The 22,351-nt window shown below is 37.2% G+C and overlaps 2 protein-coding genes across 4 annotated transcripts in view; one reads left to right on the forward strand and one right to left on the reverse strand.

The window, feature by feature from the left end:
- Nucleotides 1-22,351, reverse strand: part of hwt (SH2 domain-containing adapter heavyweight) — a 225,182-nt gene that overhangs the window by 69,844 nt on the left and 132,987 nt on the right. The window contains exon 1 of one of the 2 annotated variants that reach the window (XM_076532099.1): nucleotides 3,970-4,145. The exons of the other annotated variant lie outside the window; for it this stretch is intronic. Coding sequence (XP_076388214.1) covers nucleotides 3,970-4,032 — 63 coding nt within the window. The 5' untranslated portion in view covers nucleotides 4,033-4,145. Of the gene's footprint in view, nucleotides 1-3,969; nucleotides 4,146-22,351 lie in introns of those variants that run through there. 2 annotated transcript variants of the gene reach the window in all.
- LOC100882893 (uncharacterized) lies at nucleotides 11,879-16,587 on the forward strand. Of its 2 annotated transcripts, none has more exons than XM_076532100.1 (3): nucleotides 11,879-12,143; nucleotides 14,479-14,694; nucleotides 15,969-16,587. In XM_076532100.1, the coding sequence occupies exons 1-3, from the start codon at nucleotides 12,080-12,082 to the stop codon at nucleotides 16,187-16,189; spliced, it is 501 nt and encodes a 166-aa protein (XP_076388215.1). In that variant the 5' UTR covers nucleotides 11,879-12,079; the 3' UTR covers nucleotides 16,190-16,587. The 2 variants fall into 2 exon arrangements, with proteins under 2 accessions (XP_076388215.1, XP_003705834.1); XM_003705786.2 differs by having other exon boundaries at nucleotides 11,880-12,143; nucleotides 14,472-14,694.

Consider the following 22,351-nt stretch of genomic DNA (forward strand, 5'->3'; position numbering starts at 1 on the left):
CTTGAAAATATCCTTCGGCGTAGAAACAAAAAGCAGCGGAGAAAGGGAGAGAGAAAGAATAGAGAGAAAAAAAAGAAGAGGGTGGTCCGCGATCCGACTACCGGCAAGATATTACGTAAGGGTGACTCGACGAAGGGAGGAACAGCTCGGTACCTTTGTCACCACTTAAAAGGGTCGTCCCCCAAACGTCGCCGACTTCTGGGAAGTCGCGCGAGACGCAGGTGGCCCACTCGCGTTATCGTTCGTTCGCAGTTCGTCGAACACCGTTCCAGAAACAACCCTTCCATCCCTTTCGACACCGTGGAATCCGCTTTGGAAGGAAACACGAAATCGCGCCAAGGAAGCCAAACATCGTTAATAACTCGCGGTACATTTAATGCCGCGGCACGTTTGAGCGATGTTGCGTGACGCCCGGATGATGGAAAAGGGTGCTCCTCGATTGCTAATTAAGCTCGCCATTTCTACATCTATACGGATTTAACCGCTCGCTGTTGCTATTGTTCTAATGTGGTTCAACGATGCTTTTGTCAACTCGAAATAGTAAGGCGATTTAGCGTTCTTCCGCACTGCGGGTTAATAAAGATTAGAGACCCTTATTATGGTTGTGGATGGTCAACCTTGACTGTGGTCTGCAGATTGTCTTCAGAGTTAGGTTAAGTTCTTGAATACGCTCATACGTATATGTACCTTTAGTGTTCTTTAACCCTTTCTTGCAGTGTCTTTTATTTTACAATATGACATCTTTAACACTAAACCTGCCGGCATATAATGAACACTTACTTTGAAATTAAAAATGAAGTTAAAGAATAAATATACAAACGACGAAACACAAATTAGCACACACATTTATTCTTTATCTTGATGAAAATCAATGCCGATTTCAAGGAACGTACTTTATCAAAATGTGTACCTTATAATAAGATACTTGTGAAGCGGTCATTTGACCGGTTTGGTAGTTTTAGTGTTAATTGAAGATGCACTTCTGAACTCTCACACATAACTTGAATAATTGTATTGCATTAATATACTCTGACTAGGAGTATCACCTTTGATGTAAACTTTAAACTTCAATGAAGGTATGTCTTTAAATATGTGTCCACTCGAGGTATCCTACCTCTTATAAAAAAAATTTAATCAGTACCATCCAATCAACTTATGAATTCATTAAATTTCTCCGCGAATTTTTTATATCGTCTCAAGGGAATAAAGTCTTCCGAGGAACCGACATTAATCTCGCAATATTCATGGGAAAAAATCCTTCATTAAGTAGACGCTCATTTTCCAAAATTAATTATTATTACCGCAGAAAACGATACTTAATCCTCGTATAATAAAGGGTACATTTAATAACGATATATTGAACACGTTTATCTCCCATAACAATCGGACAATACTACGCAATTCCAGATCGGATTCTTCGGTAATTCCGTCGTGGAAAAAGATAACGGTGGAAAAAGAGAGCAATTGAGATGAGAGAGAGTAGAAAAAGGATGAAATCGAACCCCTCGGAGCCGGTTGCGTCGTAAATCCTGACGTTACATCATTAATGCGGCGAGCTCGTTAATTAATTCGTCAACGGTGTGGCGTGACTCTCTGGTATGCGTGAAATGATTAAAGAGGACGAACGATTTGCTTTGCGTAGAAACACTCGTATATTTGCGCCGATACGATCTAATTACCAGAATGACACGTACAGACTTCCATACTGAGTTGGCCGAAAATCATTCCACGTATGGCTGCCACTCGCAATGGGTGTAACGAGGGGAAGGCACCCACTGAATTTTTGAATGCGTCACATTCTTCTGGTGCTATTGATTTGGGTGGTTGAGGGTCAGTTGGAGATTTGGGGATTAGATAGTTTCGAACTTTGAAATATTGGAATTTTTGAATTTTGGAGCATTAAAATTGGGGAAATTTGGGAATTTGGGAATTTGGGAATTTGAGAATTTGGAGATTTGGGAATTTGGGGATTTGAGAATTTGGAGATTTCGGAATTTGGGAATTTTGGTATTTAGAAAATTTGAAATTTGGGAGTTTTGGAATTTGAAAGATTTGGAACTTGGGAGATTTGGAACTTGAGAGATTTGGAATTTAGGAGATTTGGAACTTGGGAGATTTGGAATTTGGGAAATTTGGAATTTGGGAAATTTGGAATTTGGGAAATTTGGAATTTGGGAAATTTGGAATTTGGGAAATTTGGAATTTGGGAAATTTGGAATTTGGGAAATTTGGAATTTGGGAAATTTGGAATTTAGGAAATTTGGAATTTGGAAAATTTAGAATTCAGGAAATTTGGAATTTGGGAAATTTGGAATTTGGAAAATTTAGAATTCAGGAAATTTGAAATTCGGGAAATTTGGGAATTTGGAAATGTAAAAGTTTAGTAATTAGTGCAACCACAAACTTAGAAATCCACTTTCCAAATTTTTAAACACAGCAGTCTAGAAATTCACAAATTTAAAACTCTACCATTACAGACCTTTTCCGAGATCAACTAGCAAGAGAAATATTTTACAAAAGAAATAAATTACGCTTTGAGTGAACCATACCATAAATTCAGCGCGAACAGTCTCGAATTGGACTGCTTCCAGTTTAAGAAAGAAATTTCACTTCTCTAAGTCTGCATACTTTATGACTATGCAATGGTAAACAAAGAGATAGCTCGATTATTAAGAATGAATGGTGACATTATATTTGAAGTTTGGCCACATTCGACCCAGGAACGGTTCACAAATCCACGGGATTACAGTGATATTTTCTATCCGTACCGTTGTACAGGGCCAATTTGGGATCGGTAAGTATGACGAATGATCGTGGCCAACAAGGAGCTCGAGGCTACGAAATTACGGGGATTTTGTAAGGATTACGTGCAAACGAGTCGTATTTTTAAAGTTTCAGATGGAATAAGCGAACGAAACAGCTGCAGATGACGGGCCATTGTTTCCTTCGTCAAATGATGCTCTCGCGTTTCTTCCTGTTGTCGCGTTTCTTATAAAAATCGCGAACATTATACCTGTTTCCGTAAACGGTGTCATTAGAAACTGTCGCGAAATACGAGGGTGCATTTTATATTTTAAGCTCAAATGGATATCTGTGTTGTTACAATAAAAGTCACTTTTGAAGATTATTTGTATTTTTCTCCACTTGTAAATTTTACTACAGAAAGATACAGATTTCACTTTTCTTTAAAATTAATAATTCCTGAGTAGGCTTAAGAACATTTTTTGCTATTTGAAGGGTTGAAGAATTTTTATTATTAATTATATTTGTGTAAGTTAAGATTAGTGAACATAGATACCATTGCAAACGTTGTGTTAGGTTATGTTTGCAGCTCTCGTGCGCATGCGTGCGATCAGGAGACTCAAAACCTAACAATTGTTAACTATTATATGTAACAATTGTTGCATGTTATAGTACGTACTACTGACATGACTATTTCTATGTATGTGAACTAATATATTAATCAATAATCGATGTTAGTCCAGAATACATAAGCTGCTATAGTTTCAGTACTTCTTATTTATCCTAGACATCTTAACCTAACATCAAATTTCCTCAACCTAAAAAACATACACGAGCTCATGTCCAAAAAGTTATTGTATCCAACATGAAACTAGACACCCTAACCTAACACCAAACTTCCTTAACCAAAAAAACATACACGAGCTCCTGTCCAAAAAAATCATTGTATGCAAGATGAAACTAACGGAAGGAAGCCTAATCCCGATGCCGGCTCTCCCCAAAAATAATCACCGACTTTACACCGCGATGCTAATGGACCCGCCAAACTCTTCCTCTTTTGACTCATTAACTTTCGTGCGCACACAACGCGGATAACACGCATTCACGTACACTCGAACTCGAGAAGGGAGGGCTCGTCGAGCCCCCCCCGATGAAACGGAATCTCATCAAAATGGACGTGAATACGTCGGGCATTGATTTCCACGTCCCCAGACTTGCTCTACCTACCGGCATCAAGCCTGTTACCGAGCTTTTCCAGGATCGCCGCGTATCACGCGCGCATACGTGCATAATTAACGAGACGTGCCACGCGGCTCGAACGATAAATTTTGACGTACAAATCCGCAGCGACACGGATCATGGTAACGACGGGTCCCCGGTTGAAACTTTTCGAAACGCGGCCGCAACATGAACTGCCTGGGACTGCGGTGAACCGCGACGTTTCCCTCTTCGACGGGACCCCGGATGACCAAACGGTACCCTTCCTTTACAGTTTCTACATCATGCGATTCGATCATGAGTCGCTTATCGAATACAACTACTACAGTTTGCGGTCTGCGCCCGCCTTTGGACATGAAGAGAACGTGTGGTCGCGTTCACACGTGTGGTTGATGGATTGTGAGGCTGTGACAGTTTTGGGGTACGAAAATAATGAGACTTCTTGAGGGGTTAATATAATTCCACATTCTCTATAGTCTAAATATTGGGTATTATTGTGTGCATTGGATGATGTGTGATGTCGCACATGTGTGACGATTGATAGCGAAAGTGTTAATCTTGTAAAATAGAATTTCAGATCTGAGTGGTTGTAGAACTGATTTGAGGTAACAGATGTGAAGCACTTGATATATGAATTCATGAATCATGGTTCGAGATATGTGGAATCTATGGTGCACTTGTGCTGAATGTAAGACAAATCCATACTGAACAAGGGAGAGCTCTAGGTCCAAAAACTTGAATAAATTTAGAAAGACCTAGAGAGATCTGAAGATTATATTAAAATTGTTAAATACATTTTTTCTATATATTTGACTATGTGGTAAATTCCATCAAAAACATACAAAATCTTTAAAAATGATCCAATATGACTCCACCAGTATTTATTACACTACCTTCAAAGATATCTTTGAAATTAAATATCAAGACAAATTTAATTAAATATAAAATGTAGTTAAATATGAAACAGAACATTAATCCCAGTAATTTACCAAGAAGTAACAATTACATTTGTTAAAACCGTCAGCAATAGAGCAGAAACGCGGTGACAACTTTTCAATAAGAAAAGAAGCAGCGGCGGAAAGAAGCTTTTCAAACACAAAGAACGAAACACGAAAGTAATACCGTGGAAGTCGAATGTTCGACACAAGAGTACAAACAAAGCAGTTTTCATGGATCTTCAGTTTCTGTTTTCTCCCCAGTAGCTTCTTATCTCTCTGACGTCACAGTGTGCCGGAACGATTAAACTTTTCCCGGTTGCTACGACGATATTTCCAACTGGACAATGCTTCCCGTAGCAAAGAAACCATGACAATAGCTCTATTTGCATTTTCGGCTGGAACTTTCTGGTCATTCGCGTCTCTTTTCTTTGAGCCCGAGTGGCCAACTTGCCCGGATGAAAGAAACTCCTCGAGATTTTGGGCTAATGAACCCGTGGCAGGATAGCATTGGCACGCTACGCGTAATAAATAGCTTCTCTGGATAAATCAATTTGCCAGGATGAATCTTGGAAGCGGGCCAATCTGCTTTGTAAACTTCGAAATCATCGCGAGAGAGATGATTCATTTCGATGGTTTCTCTACTTCATCTTTTCTGGCAATGTTAGAACGTGGCGATATAATAGATTTATGCATACTTTTTGTTAATTGAAAACTTTACGTGTAAGAAGTAATATGGATGTAAAGTTGATCTTGTGATAGACGAAAATATTTATGACTATTTTAAACATCACATAGTGTTTAAGAGATAATTGTATTTAATGTGATACATTGCCTTAGGTAGCCATCTCTAAGTTCCGGAGTGTCCATACATGTAGTATAATTCTAATAAGCTTTTACTAGCTATTTGATATCATTTATGGATGTAAAGTTGATCTTCTGATAGACGAAGACATTTATGACTATTTTAAACATCACATAGTGTTTGAGAGATAATTGTATTTAATGTGATACGTTGCCTTAGGTAGCCATCTCTAATTTCCGAAGTGTCCATACATACATATAGTATAATTCTAATAAGCCCTCATCGGCTATTTGATATCATTTACGGTTGTTTACATCGACATCCCTTCAGGATAATTATTTCTTCCGCTCGTTCGCAACCTCATTAGACCATCACTCCGCCATTACGGTCTCCATTAATTCAACGATTTCCGCGCGATTTACGTGCTCCAATTATTATCCCGTAAAGGTTAGTATCCTCTTATCCGAGCCACCATCTATCCCCGACCATAAAACTCGTGGCATCCCCATCACACTGTCTGCTGCGCCCCTCTGCGAAAACAGCCTGCACAGACCCATAGGTGGAAGTTGCCTTTCATCGAAATCGGCTTTGCACGGTTTAATCTGCGCGCAACCCGCCTTCGCTAGCTGTCGCGATAATTCAACGGAACTTTCATGTTAGACATTGGAACCGTGTATTTACATCTATAGTTCGCGTCAACGGAGTTCATGCGATCTCCACGAGTTATACGATCCGTTTCAAAGTTTCAAAGATTACGAGCCACGACAGAAAGTATAACGTAATCGGATTTGCAGAGGTAATAGACTAGAGATGCAAGATACAAACGGTTTTAATTATTCGTTCTACTTTTTTGATAACGAGTTTTCGAGATATCGAGCTTTAAACTTTTATCTTCAAGTGCACAAAATATTGGAGTTGGATGAAGGAGGCTGTTGGCACGTTGACAACGTTCTAGACCCGTAATCTGTGCAGAGATCGTGTCCCCAAATTGTGGATCTATTTTTTTATTTCATTTTATCTCTCTTTTACAAACGTACAAGGAATTCTCATTTTTACTCGTAAATCTATACTCATATCAGTATAGACACTATAAGATGTCTGATCAGTTATAATTCATAAGTGAAATTGTAACTTCTTGAAGTTAAACTGCAACTTCTTTTTTTAAATTTACAATAACTTTTGATTGAACAGGTTTCTCATTAATAGACACATGTATAACGTATGAAATTGGAACATCTTGCAGTGTAATCTTGGGTGAGTTACATATGGGTCACATAGTATACATATACATGTACTTAAAGATTCATACATATATAAAACTTCATATACTTAATTACCCTATTGTACATAATGTTTACGTACAGCGCCTGATTGAACATAATGTTTATTATATTATAATCAAGTATACATACATATAATATAGTGTCAGTCATATAATACACACATGTATCACACATGCATGCACATACATTAAATTTCTCACCTAACTATTCTAAATAAATATCTCCGTACTCAACCCACACCGAATCTTGGTTCACCAAAATACCAAATCCAACCCCGATAACAATTCACAGCGGAACTTAATCGTTCGTGGTCGCAGCTCCTTCCGGTTAATTTCCCCACGTAACAGTCCCTCATTTGGCAATTCCCGTTCCCTAAACGCAGCAAACTAGCAGAAAGGATGGCGTCCAGTAACCTGTAACCGATCGAATTTGATCCCCGGTCGCGTTCTGCGGGTCCGCGAGACCGTGCCAAGGATAATCGTGTCCTCGACGATAACATCGTTATCGACTAAGCAATTCCGGTTCGCTAACAATTAAGTGGCACAATCAACCGATCGTCGTGGCTGCTGGTCCAGGGTTCTTGGGGTCTGTCGCGAAACGTAACAAGTCCACGAACACGTCTCGAAGTCTGTGTACGGGGTTCACACCGCCATCGTTCGTTCCTACCGACACTTAATTAATTCACTTTGCGCTGGACTAGCCGTTTGTAATGCGGGATAGGGGTGCCTAAGAACCCCGAGGCAGTAATTGATTCAAATGCTTCTAGGGTATTACGGGGGTGGAAGACGGTCCTGCTGTAATTCCCAATATCGCCATGTTTCCGACCGAAACTGCGAAACCACCGGCGTTATGTGCAACGTGATGTATGCGATGTTGCACCTGTGAGGGTAAATTATGTGGATAATTTGGATTTTTGCCGCGGGGTCGCGCAAATTTACTATGTGCCTCGGTGAGGGAGGTATGGAAATTTGGAAATTTTAGAATTAGAGAAATTGGAGATTTTGGAGTTTTGGTAATTGAGGAACTGTGAACTTGGTGAGTAGGGAATTTTTAAGTAATGAAATTTGCGATTTAGGAATTTGGAAATGTAGAATTTTTGATTGTAGGAATTTGGGGGGTTAAGAATTCTTAAATTTAGAAAATTAAGGAATTTAGGAATTTGGAAATGTAGAATTTTTGACTGTAGGAATTTGTGGCGTTAAGAATTCTTAAATTTAGAAAATTAAGGAATTTAGGAATTTAGAAATGTAGAATTTTGGACTGTAGGAGTTGGGGGGGGGGGGGGGGGTTAATTCTTAAATTTTAAAAATTAAGAAATTTAGGAGTTTGGTAATTTGGAGATTTGAAAGTTTAGAGACTTGGAACTTTAGAAATTTGATAGCTCAGAAATTCGAAAATTTAAGAATTTGCAAATTTAGGAAGTTGGACATACAAGAATTTAAGGATTAAGTTATTTTGAAATTTAGAGATTTAAACCTTCAGAAACTTGAAAGTTCATAAATCTAAAAACGTCTACCTCTAAAAAATGATAAATCCTAGGAATCTCAGTACAATTTCAGAACTCAGAAAATTTAATGAAAAACCTTCCTTGCAAAACGTCAAATGGAAGTACAAAAGGGCTTGCAGGATGAAAGGAGCCCTTAAACAATCGCCCCGGGGTTGACGAACAAAGTTTCACAAAAGTTGGCGGAACCAGAAGATTTTGTAGTACGTGTACAATGAAATCGAGGAAAGACGAGAAGGCGAGGGGAGATCGAGCGAAGACGATCGCGATGATTAATGTACAAGACGGGTCTGTATAATTACTTAATTAAATTCATGCATCACGCTGGTATTATGGGACGCACGTTGCGATTCGGCCCTTTGTAACGACCCTTTTGATGCGATGCTTTCATCTCGATAACATCTCGAGGCCCCTTCGAAACGGTTACTACCGCTTCACTTCTGACTCATTGATATTGGCCCGTGTTCCTAATAGACGAGCATATCAATAACTGATATCGTGGTTCCAGGGTACACGTAATTGTCTCGTATTATCCGGCTGAGTTATCCGAGTTATCTGCCTAATGAGAAACGCTGGTTATCTGACGTTTGAAGTAGATAGTTCGGATATGAAATGTGGATAGAGAAGCTTAGCATGATAATTTTAATACCACACAATTTTCGACGCTGTATCAGGAATATGTAAGTCACAAAAGTTTCTAACACAATCAAAATACATATGTATGACTTCTTTGTTATTTGAACAATATGAATTTTCAAGTTTTATCCCCTTTAGGTACTTAGTGCTTTATGATGTCTTTTCATAGTTACTCCTATGCACATGATGGTCTACATATGACTTCTTCTTTAATTATAAAACTTTCAATGAAAGCTTTTAATAATATAAAAGATTCACTCGAGTCTGAAATACTTTGTGAGCATCTAAAATTAATCATTTACGTAATAAATTACGATTACACGGATTTCTCAACATTCTCATGAAATTCGCTTACCAAGTACAACCGTTTCAATTTGCGGAATTACGTTGCAAGCAAGCGAAACACTTCAGAGTGTCATCATGTTCTTTGTTCTCGTTTCCGTGACGTTTCCGTGGGAAAACAGAGAAAAGAGTGATTCCAAGGGAAGGACCGTGTCCCGTCCAAGAGAACTAATTTCATAGTTTTAAGGGCCACTGGAATTGAGCCGGTTCGGGTCATCGCTAATTGGGTACTGTACTGGCTAGATTGCGGTCACCTTGTTAGAGACCTCGTCGCTGTGAAAACGTATCTTCCTACCGTAGAACAAACCTTCCCATTTTCGTATCGTTCTTGTTGCATGCACGTTTGTGTGTACACGGAAACGTATCGCGATGCGTGGGTGGTGGCTGGTGAACGCGCCAACTCGTTACCAACCAACCCTTTATCAGACCGAGAGCTAATTTTCCAACGTGAAACTATCGTTTTCGTTCACCTCTCGGGGCTACTCGTTCGCTAAACTTTTAATTACATTCCCTTCTTTCTGCGACTAAACTGCGCACAACTTTTCTGCAAGACTTCTGCGATATTTGGACCTGCAAAGTTATGGCTCAAGTTTAGATATCCATTCCGAATTATTGTAGTTGTGAGCTCCGATAATTTTTCTCTTTCGAATTGCATTTAGCTTAGTAGCTAAATTTTATTTTTTAAAAAACATTGACCCATCCACGTCCCTAAGGGTACATTTCATTTGACTTCCGTCTGTTTACCAATGAACATTTCGGTTTCCCTCAATTTAAGACCGCGCAACAAATGAAAACAAATTGGCGACGGCAGAAAAAACGTTTCCAGTCGATTGGTAGAAATATCCCGGGAAGCTTTCGAAAGAGATTCCGTTGGCACAAAGAACGAGCGAGAAAGGGGATAACCAAGGGACTTCTGAAAACGGTGATCGCGTTTTTTTAATTAAACCGAAAGTCAGACCATCTCCCCCATGAGTAGAACGGAATCCCTCGGACAATCGAGACGGCCAGTTTAATCACGACGTAATAATGACGGCAAATAAATTAAACTGGACCGTAACGCTGTCCGCTCGAACACGGCCCACCCCGAAGAAAGATCGCGTGGCCGGAAACAAAAGGCCGACAAAACGATTCAATAAACTTCGAGAACACGGAGACCCGATGGCGAGATTAAGTTTACCGAAATCTGGAGATTTAAGACCTCTCGCAATGATTTTTATAAAATACAACAATTTTCTGCTGTGAAATATTGGATCATGGTTACTTGACATACAATATTAATTTTATATTTTATAGAAGGTTTCTTCCAGAATTTTACTGCAATTTGAAATATTGTTGAACTAAAACTTTTTTACACAGTTAATGTTTACATTCACATTTACAATGTCTATTACATTCGCACCTGTATGATAAGTGCGAACATTTGAATTTATCGAATTAGAAGGAAACTGTTTAACAGTGACACGAACATCGCTAAGCAGCATGAGTACAAGCAAGCGTATTTCAGATACGTCAACTGTTATTCTTAGCTAAGCTTCAGCCGGTTCGTTCAAGCTAGATAAACACTTATCGAGACGAAATTGACGACAAAACTAACTGCACCCCCGATCGTAAATCCGTATTATCGTCCGTAACACGGTGCAGTTATAACTTTCACCGGAATTGTAAACAGCCATTCGAGCGAAGGTAAACGCGGTTTATGTTCTCCTCGACAAACGAGGAGGACAGATAGGAAGCAGGAGTTCTTGCGGAATCATTTCGCAAACGGAGCTTAAAGGATTAATTTAACGAGTTCCGAACGAGCTGATTTATGACTGCGTCGGAGAGGTTATCGTTTTAGAATATTAGTACAGCCTTTAAGCACTTTATCCTTTAAGTTTGATTAATTGGTACTTTGCTCTATTTAATCGGAGTGCAACTACGAATTTGTGGTTTTTGAGTTTGCGGTAAAAGTTAATGATGGCTGTAGCTGTAGTCATTTTGTATTATTTTCTAAGTCTAAAATGTAGAAATTTACTAATTCATTCTTTTATCTTAAGATTTGCAAAGTTATATTATATTGTACAAATTTAATATTTGAATCTTGAAGCTCAAAAATTTCAGGGGTGTCTATCACTGCAAGCTACCTATGATCCAACTTATAATTTTGTAAAAAATGAAAAAAGTGTTTTTTTTAATATTTTAACCACGCTAATTATCCACAAAGAGCTATATGTCTAATTTTAAATAAAAATGCTAAGGTCGAAATGATCTTCTAGCAAGAATTATCAACGCAAACGACTCGATTTCCAGTCGTAATTCCGAAGAACCCGATAGGCAAATCAAGAAGACAAACGCGCCTCTCATCCGTGTACATAAACAACAGCCCTAGCAAACAGAACAACTACGGGTATTTAAGCACGAACGTGCGTTTACAAGCTGTGTCGGATATACATGTATACGTTCTATTGATGACGTCGACTAGGCAAATCCCCATAAGTGATGCTCTGTAGATAACGAACTGGAATCCTGTCAGAATCACGGTTTCAATATTCCACGCAGTCTGTGACATAGACCTAACGCTATCGTTTCAAGGGAAAATGTTGCGAGTGATACTTCCGGTGTTGATTTTCGTGGTATGTTTGATATTCTGCTGTACCGCGTGCTCGCCGGATATTGGCCAGTCGTTGGATTTGAAACAGGTAGCGTTTTTAATTTATTTAGATTGGACTGAAACACTTGATATAAATTGCGATGAAGAATGTGTCTATTGGCATCACTGTAACGTGACAAAAGATTAAATTAGAGAATAATTGTATATGTATGAATTTTATCTTTTGAAAGCACATTCAAGGGGTTTTATGTTGTATGGTAAAGATCTGTTTATTTATACAGAAACAGACATTAATTGAGTGTAGGATCTTAGGTGTAGCACGCAAAAATAACAAGTAATAACCAAATGTTAAATAACAAATAATCAGTAAATATCAAATGAAAACTAATCACTAAATGTTAAATAACAATAACCAAATGTTAAATGACAGCCAATAACCAGATATTAAATGATAGCTAATAGCCAAATCTTAAATAACAAGTAATCAGTAAATATCAAATGAAAACTAATCACTAAATGTTAAATAACAATAACCAAATGTTAAATGACAGCCAATAACCAGATATTAAATGACAGCTAATAGCCCAATATTAAATAACAAGTAATCAGTAAATATCAAATGACAAGTAATTAAATATTAAATAACAATAACCAAATGTTAAATGACAGCCAAAAACCGAATATTAAATAATACCTAATAACCAAATATTAAATGACAAGGTATTGAACAACAAGCAACGCGCAAACGACTAAACATAAACACCCAACGATTCAAATTTCCCGCCAGACAGCATATGGAGAGCGCTCGAAAATACGACGTGGATTAGTTAGCTCCGAAAACAATTGCAAGCATCAAATTAATCTGCACGTGTACACACATAGATAGAGGATCGCGTTCACATAATTATCCCGGAGGAGACTCGTTCGTTAGAAGCGTGGCAAATGGAAACGAGCGTCGCAAGCGTTGTCGGTCATGCGATATCCACGAGCATGATTCAACTATGTCGACACACGTAAATTCGGAGGTGCTGGCTCGACGGATCGTGAGCTCGCACGCCAAGCACCGAAGGTTGTCAATATTGGCTCGTTACGCGCAATCGTATACATTAATTTTCAAATTTCGCTGCACAAGCACGATTCTAATTTATGCGCCATATCTGGGATCGGATGTATCACTCTTGCAAAATAGAATGTTGTTATAAGTTACTTGTCTGGTGACAGATAGTTGTGTCTGAAATGCAAGCCTATATATTTTTGTATACTATTGTTAATCTGTTGGATATTATTTTATTATTAACTGGTTTGTCTCCTCTCAGAGGACATTTTGACCCATCACTACTGGTCATATTTAGAGCGTTTTGGTTGCAGATGTTATTTGAAGGAACACACAAATTCTAAATCTCCCAAGTTTCAAATCTCCCAAATTCCAAATTTGCGAAATTCCAAATCTCCCAAGTTCCAAATCTTCCAAATTCCAAATCTTCCAAGTTCCAAATCTCCCAAATTCCAAACCTCCCAAATTTCAAATTCGCCAAATTTCAAATTTGCCAAGTTCCAAATCTCCCAAGTTCCAAATCTCCCAAATCCCAAATCTTCCAAGTTCCAAATCTCCCAAATTCCAAATCTCCAAAATTTTAAATTTGCCAAGTTCCAAATCTCCCAAGTTCCAAATCTCCCAAATTCCAAATCTTCCAAACTCCAAATCTCTCAAGTTCCAAATCTCCCAAATCCCAAATCTCCCAAATCCCAAATCTTCCAAGTTCCAAATCTCCCAAATTCCAAATCTCCCAAGTTCCAAATCTCCCAAATTCCAAATCTCTCAAATTTCAAATTTGCCAAGTTCCAAATCTCCCGAGTTCCAAATCTCCCAAATTCCAAATCCCTCAATTCCCAAGTCTCCCAATTCCCAAATCCCCCAATTCCCAACTCCCAAAATAAAAAAAAACATTACCAAATAGCAACGTTTGAAAAGCAAAAGCAATTGTACTTTTGTTATATTTTAATCTAATATTTCTTAAATGGTGTTTATTCTCTAGCAGACTTTCTATCTGACAATGAGTTCTATTATAAATATAATCTCCTCTACCATTATAATTATTTATGTTCTTATTTATTTTCTAAAACGACATACATGTGTGATATATTTTAAATAAAAATTTACGATAAAAATGTATTCTACCGGACCAGAACACAGCAGAATTCGATGATTTGTATCTGTTCCGTTTGAAAATAACTCACTGCTAGTATCGGGTTCTCACATCTGAAATCAATATTCTATTTTTTCATATACGCCGTATTTTTTGCATGGTTTCCATTTACGGGTTTGTTCGAAACTAACGTACCATTTGAATGGAAACTTGGTTATTCTAGAATGATGGACAGAAAAACAAGTAAAGACTTTAAAATTTCATATCAGTTTGCAGGAGAATGGTTTTTTGCGGCTGGGACCCCGATCAACGAGAGTTTAAGTAGATGCGGAAGGTTCCTGGTTAGACAAACATCCTATACTACCTTCTCGATAAAATACACTGCCGTTAGTTACAAAAATAATATTCCGATAAGTTTCAACGTCGATGGAAGTGTCGAGGGAAATAAGATCGTTGGAACTTGGCAGTTGCAGGGATCTAAGAGGATACTTGGCAAGTTATTTTAATTTTTTTTTACTTAAAGTAATATTTTGGGTGATAAGTGGTTTTCAAGATATTTTGACTTATGATAAAGTTGATGGTTTTGAGGATATGTTAAGGTGATTTTTGATGATTTAGATTTACTAATGTGGAAATTTTTGGAATTGCAAGATTTGGGAATTTAAGTTTCTAAGATTCAAAATTTTCCAAATTCCAAATCTCCCAAGTTCCAAATCTACCAAGTTCCAAATCTTCCAAATTCCAAATTTGCCAAATTCCAAATCTCCCAAGTTCCAAATCTCCCAAATTTCAAATTTGCCAAGTTCCAAATCTCCCAAATTCCAAATCTCCCAAGTTCCAAATCTCCCAAATTTCAAATTTGCCAAGTTTCAAATCTCCCAAATTCCAAATCTCCCAAATTCCAAATCTCCCAAATTCCAAATCTCCCAAATTCCAAATCTCCCAAGTTCCAAATCTCCCAAGTTCCAAATCTCCCAAGTTCCAAATCTCGCAAATTCCAAATTTCCCAAATTCCAAATCTCCCAAATTCCAAATCTCCCAAGTTCCAAATCTCCCAAATTCCAAATCTCCCAAATTCCAAATTTCCCAAGTTCCAAATCTCCCAAGTTCCAAATCTCCCAAGTTCCAAATCTCCCAAATTCTAAATCTCCCAAATCCCAAATCTCCCAAATCCCAAATCTCCCAAATCCCAAATCTCCCAAATCCCAAATCTCCCAAATCCCAAATCTCCCAAATCCCAAATCTCCCAAATCCCAAATCTCCCAAATCCCAAATCTCCCAAATCCCAAATCTCCCAAATCCCAAATCTCCCAAATCCCAAATCTCCCATATCCCAAATCTCCCAAATCCCAAATCTCCCAAATCCCAAATCTCCCAAATCCCAAATCTCCCATATCCCAAATCTCCCAAATCCCAAATCTCCCAAATCCCAAATCTCCCAAATCCCAAATCTCCCAAATCCCAAATCTCCCAAATCCCAAATCTCCCAAATCCCAAATCTCCCAAATTTCCAACTTTCCTCACAACCCCAGAAACCTCCACAAATTTCCAAGAAACCCTCCTCAACAAACTTCACCGCAAAACTCGAACAGATCAATATTCCCGCCTGATCAAAATTGCGCATCCTGCATGCGACAAAAAGTGTTCGGATCAAAGTTGGTTTCATAACGCGTAACGATAAACCGATCGACGTGCACCCTATCGACGAAAGTTTCCGATGACGAGGAAACGGCAAGTTTACTAAGTTGGAAATTTTATATTCCCAGGGCCGTTCCGCCACGTTATATTGTACGCCAAATACAAAAGCGTTGTTGGCATGCTAGTCTGTTCGGAGAATGGCTCGTCTCACCAGCAACGGTACAAGTTCTCTATGATTTGGTCCCGAGAGAGAAGTCTGCCTTTGCCGGTCCTGAAGGAGCTCAAGTCCAAACTGGGAGTATACATTAATCAAGGGGAAATTCGGATGGTGGATCATGGGAACTGTTAAACAAACCATAAACTTCCACGCTAGATCTTGCCGTGACGCCCATAATTCACTTTCAATTAATTGTCGCAGATAGAATTACACGCTGTATTAACAGATTTACTGTTCGCAACTTAGACGGGTTAATTTTGTGAATATACAGTGGGATATGAAAATATTTTTACCATTCTTTGACTTCTTACTTCTTTTGCAACGAATATGAAATCGTGACAGGTGTCAGATAATTTTATTTTCATATGTGAAAATTTTTAAGATATTCAACCGTTTCTTTGTTGGACAAGTTTTCATATGTTCAACAAAATTGTTTATAAATTATAAACTTAAAGCTTGTAACTGAAAGTGGTTTCCAATGAAATAAATAACAGACCTTGTAGACCTGTAACAATGTATGACAATAACAACATATGTCTTCTACTTTTAAGACACAATACTCAAAGTAACAACGAACGACAAGTAATATTTAAAAAATAAGTATGATGATTTGAGGAGTACAAAATAAATTTACAAGTTATGTACATGGTTTGATACAGTTTTGGAGATATCTCAGAGAAATACGGGCATGGTAATGCTCGAAGTGTAATTGTGGAGCATAAGGACCACTCTCGTAGAATAAATCATTCAAGGAGGGTAACGTAGAACTGTATTCGTTCATCTCATAAAATATTCGGCTAACAACCAACTGTTCCAAGAGCATCAACACCTGCGGTCGGTATGTATCTTGAAACACTTGGCCATACTACTGCCTGTATAACCATTTCCTTTAAGGAATTGCTCTTGAATTTGTTACAAACGATGGCCTTTATAGGAAAACGATCCTTCGTCTACGAAAAATATATTCTAGTCGATATTGGATAATATAGTTGGCATTCATGGATTATTTAATTTAGAGATAATTAAATTAGTTATGATTTGAGTATCAATTTCTTTAAAAAAATTTTAGCGAAATTTTTGCTACAGATTTTTAAATTATTGATCTTCATTTTGTGAGTTGCATATTTTCTCTTTTTAATATTTTTATATTTTATCATTTCAATATTTGATGTCTATGAAATTCATATTAAATTTTATACACAATTATTGTTCATATTATTACTTTATATTTTATCAAAAATTATTTTATATTATATCATAACAAACATGATATTCATTCTCCTTAAAAATTTAATGGCTAACATTTACCCCAATACTTAAAAATACACCTCTTCATAAAGAGATTTAACAAAATTTCTTTTGACGAAATAATCACTACATACACACTTGATAACCCGATGATGATCAATTCCATGCCCCTAAATTGCAACGACCAAATTGTTTAACTATTTCACAGCTTGCAGCCCTTCTGCCTTCTGCAGATTTTCAGCACAAAACCCCCTATAAATCTCGCGTATCACAATGACCAGGTCGGTAATAAATATTGCACACAAACACCTAATGGGGAAGGTCGTTTCGGTGCGGAGTTCGATGATATTGTTTATGGAGACTACGTACGGGAACGCGATATAATGGAAATTCCGGCGTCCGGCAGACTATTTATGGGACACCGTCATGTGGTACCCATTGCCGTACACGTCGAATCCCCATGGCTTTCCATGGTATATAGGCCACGTGACCATCCCACAGGGACAGCTACTGTGCTATGTTTCTCCCTTCCACTACTGTTTTATAACGTTTTCCCTTCATCTTGCCCCCCTTTGTAAAATAATTACGAGACCTTAAATCGCTTGATGAGAATCTTCAAAATGTATCATTGCTTGCTTTCGCTCTATGGTTTTTTTAATATTAATACTTCATTCAAGAGTAACGCAAGATGTATTGGATAATTAATTTTGTTTCCTTATTATTTTATTTATGAAGACAGTAGAGCGAAACTGTATCTGTTATTATATAATAAAATACCTTCAAATCTATTTTAGTTTGTTTTTTCAAACGTGTTTCTTGTTGTTGAAGACAACAAAAAAATACCAGATGGGGTCATTGACTTCAAATTACATACATAGTGTTGTAATAAAATATTTACACATCTTACTAGTACATAATTTAATAACTGAAATGAACAGGTTATATAAACTATCTTAAATTTATTCTATCTATCGTAACTATCTTAAGGTTTCCAAAATGGCCACCCAACATGACTACCATTTTATTCATACACTCTATTTTTTCATAAGATAAAATAATTTAAAAAATATTAGTTACTGTTCAACGGAGATAATTAACCTCAATACCTCACTCAAACAAAAGTTCATTGACATCATATCAAAACACCCAACACGACTACCATTTAATTCATTCATTCTACTTTCTCATTTATAAAATAAAATAATTTAAAAAATATTAGTTACTGTTCAACGGAGATAATTAACCTCAATACCTCACTCAAACAAAAGTTCATTGACATCCTATCAAAACACGTCTCTACAACCTGTCAAGCACAGAACTCGATGAAAATAGCCTGCCTGCTTCCCTTGAAAAAGACAACATTTTGTAATTAAGTCGATTGTAAAGCTTCCTTGTAAATCATTCAATGTGACGTCATTGCACCATTCACTATGCTATTACTAGGGTGGCATACCACCCCATACGACGTAGGTAACCGCACCTATATGTGCTGTTGAGATATATGTATATATAGGCCACGTGACCGCACCACGGGGACACCCATTAAACCGACCCTACGGATCATGATGTCCCATGAACATCACTTGAGGGACCCACGATTGTCTCGTTCACAAAAGAGACACAGGTGGCAACGATTACTGGGTTTTTAAGGGGTGTTAGCAATGTTTAACCGATTCGAGATAATGTTGAATATTGATTAACATGGTGACTGATTTAGAGGGGTCCATCAACTTCACCCTTAAATTACCAAATCTGAATTTATCAAGCATTCTGTCTTTTTCAAGCATTTTGTAAATCTTGACTCTTTTCTACATCTACGTTCTTCTACGTCTAGGTTTATAATTCCACAAAATTCTCCCCCTAAATTTTTGTAAAATAAATTTCCCTTCCCTAATAAATAATTTGCATACCATTCCCTTTTACAGAAATGTCTGAATTTATATTTGTAACAAGTCAAGTATTATCTCCGACTTGTACGTTAATTATTATTTCGCTGTGGCGGATCTAAAGTAACGTTAATTACGTCGCGTTTCGTTACCAGAGTTTGCTGCCGTGCCAGGAACGTTACAAACGCTCGGCAGGAATGAACGTAAAAGAGCGACTATGCGACATAACGAGTGGAAACACGCGTTAAAAGTTCCATCGCGCTCGGTAAAAGATGATCATACTGCGCCTCGCTAGCACCACATTCACTTACATATGCAGCGAGCAGACAAAGATGAGTAAACGTGTCGAGGTCAGGTCGGAACGAGCCGAAAACATTTTCCGCTTCGATGCTCTGTCGTCTCCAGAAGTTGTAAACAGCGTAAAAACTCCTCCACGTGTGTGTCTGCGTGGAAAAATTGTTGATTCTATTTTGATGATACGTTGGTGACATCCTTATTTACGAAGTTATCAAAATTGCATCATTAATTGCATTTCGTTGTTAACATTCTTACCCTCCCGTTAAAGGACATTTCGCAATATGCGAATACCGATAAAAGATAATTATAAATTGTGGAATGTCAAAGGTCTGAACCCGACGTAAATACTTGGTATACCGCTCGTTTCCTCGGGGAATATTCATAATTAAATTTTACACATTGTGCTTCTAAATTTTACACATTATGCTGAACGCTATTTTTGTCTACCATTTATATTAATCTTCTATATTCATCTCTCTTGAATTTCCACGAAAATAGATCAAAGGATCAGAAGAAAAATGGAGATTAAATTTGTGAAAGACCTTAGTGAAATTGGGTGAACTCTTTCTTGCGCCCTCTTTGACGGGCGTCGATAATCTTGTCGAAGAAGGATCTTAGAGTGTAACTGATTTATACCAGGTATATCTATGTGATACATAAACGTTATGTACTATTTACTGGCCCTCCGAAGGGCTCCACTGCCGCTCGAATCTTGGAAAGCTTCTGCGGATTAGCGGTAAATTGACGTTTCTTCTTTTTATTTCTGAGGACTCGTTCTAATTCCTTGCCAATCCAATTTTACAGCTAATGCTTGAATGGGTAATTCGTATTTCCTTTTGTTCAATTCTTTAACATTCTTGCTTAAACTTGAGAGTTAATGGAAGGCATTTTCATTTAACGAACAATGTATTTGTAGTTTCATAAGTGAAGATAAATATATAAAATCTTTTGATGAATCGGGTATTTCAGCCTCAAATTAATTATTGTACTTCTTCAACTTAAAATTACATTAAAAAAAATGAGAAAACATAAGTTTCTCTTATAAAATAATATATTTACATTTCATCCCTTAAATGTATTTATTTACTCCAATAGCAAAAGGACATATATGCATAACATTTACACGTATCTTCCACAAAATCAAATTGTTATAATATTACTCTAAAACACAGTAACAAATATTTTTATAGTTCCATAGTTTGACCTTCCAACCTAACCTAACTTTTCTATCTTAACTCCTCACAAGACACAGAAAATAAAATGTATACCATAGATGTCATAATTATTTGTTTATTCGCTACAAAGTACCATACGAAAACAGAGAACGAATGAAAACAACAAGTTCTAAATTTAGTGTGAAATTGAGTTCTAAACTTGGTGTGCAATTGAGTTACGAGTTAATTATGTCGTAGCCCCAAGAAAGTATTATCGTAATTCAGCAGGATTTTTCAGATAAGTCCGTACGCGAACATCATTACTACCGTGATTTTAGGATTCTATTTTCGCGATCGAAGGGTGATATAGGAGCGTGTACAGAGAAGATAAGGGTGCGCCCACCAATGACGGAATATCGTTCGCTGCAGTTCTCCATCGCTTCCCTTGCTCTTCCCATGGGATTACAGTCCCCTAAGCTACATTTACATATACATCCAAAGTACTGCTCGAACTACCGGCTGCTAAAAGGAAAGAATTCAATAAAAGACGAGCATCCAGCCCATTGTCTCAAGCTTCTAAGCCCGATACTCGAAGGCGATGGACCTTAGCTTGGAGCTAAGGGTGAAACATACGCGTATACACTTTATAGACTTCTTTGATATCTTGTTGGTGAACTGTCAGGAATTTGTCAACCGTGCATTATAATTACAAAATTTTACCGAGTTAATTATTTAATGTGAAAAATGTAAAATATTGCAATATTTGTTGCATTACTTCATACTGACATCATATTTAATTTATGAAATTAATAGACGAAGTTTTAATAGAATTCCTATGTTCTTATATTAAAATTCATCAAGTTTATGTTAAAATGTAATAAAATTCAATAACATTGTTATGTCAAAGTCAGGATATGGTAAAGCAGAAGAAAGTCTTTGTTTAACCTCGCTTTGTGGATATTAATTTATGGCGACGATATTTTATCCTAACTAAAATATGAGGTAAGTAAAATAATATATCCTGTAGAATATTAAATAAACTTCGTCATAAATTATGTAGCAGTCTTAACGTCGACTTGCAACATTTTAATTAATAGTTCATTTTAATAGTTAATAGCAACTTTTAATAGTTAATTAATAATTCTAAGAAGATATTGTAATCTGTCCTTAATAAAAATTTTTACAAACCAAGAACGAATAAAGAATTTATTATTTTATACCTTCAGTTATTTTAAAATAAGTCAGTCTAAAATAACCATAAATTTCAATTAACGACGCTGCACCCTGCATTAATAATGAAGAATGAAAACGTAATATTTCTTGAATATTCATCTTGATATTCGTATCACGAGGTAGAAGTTCGTTACTCTTTCGACAGTTTTCTGATTAAAATTTCGTTGGTGTTTCCGTTTTTCTCGAATAATGCGCCGTTATCGACTGGAGCCCAGGCGGCCGAACGGCGCAAAAAGAAAACAATAAAAATCCATCGACCAGACAGTCCGAGATGATACGTCGATATCTCGAAACCGTATTAAGTTCTGTCAGAGGCCAATTTCGACACGTCGCAGGAACGTCGTTGGTTTTAATTTGCTTGCCATAGCGAACATTTCGTTTCTTGTCAAAATCGAAATTGAAACACGTATCTTATTCGAGGTGCAAACATAGCGAAATTTTTAACTGGAAATGAAAATTATCTGAGGACAATCTTC

The sequence above is a fragment of the Megachile rotundata genome, chromosome 5 (genome assembly GCF_050947335.1).
Source record: "Megachile rotundata isolate GNS110a chromosome 5, iyMegRotu1, whole genome shotgun sequence".
NCBI lineage: Eukaryota > Metazoa > Arthropoda > Insecta > Hymenoptera > Megachilidae > Megachile > Megachile rotundata.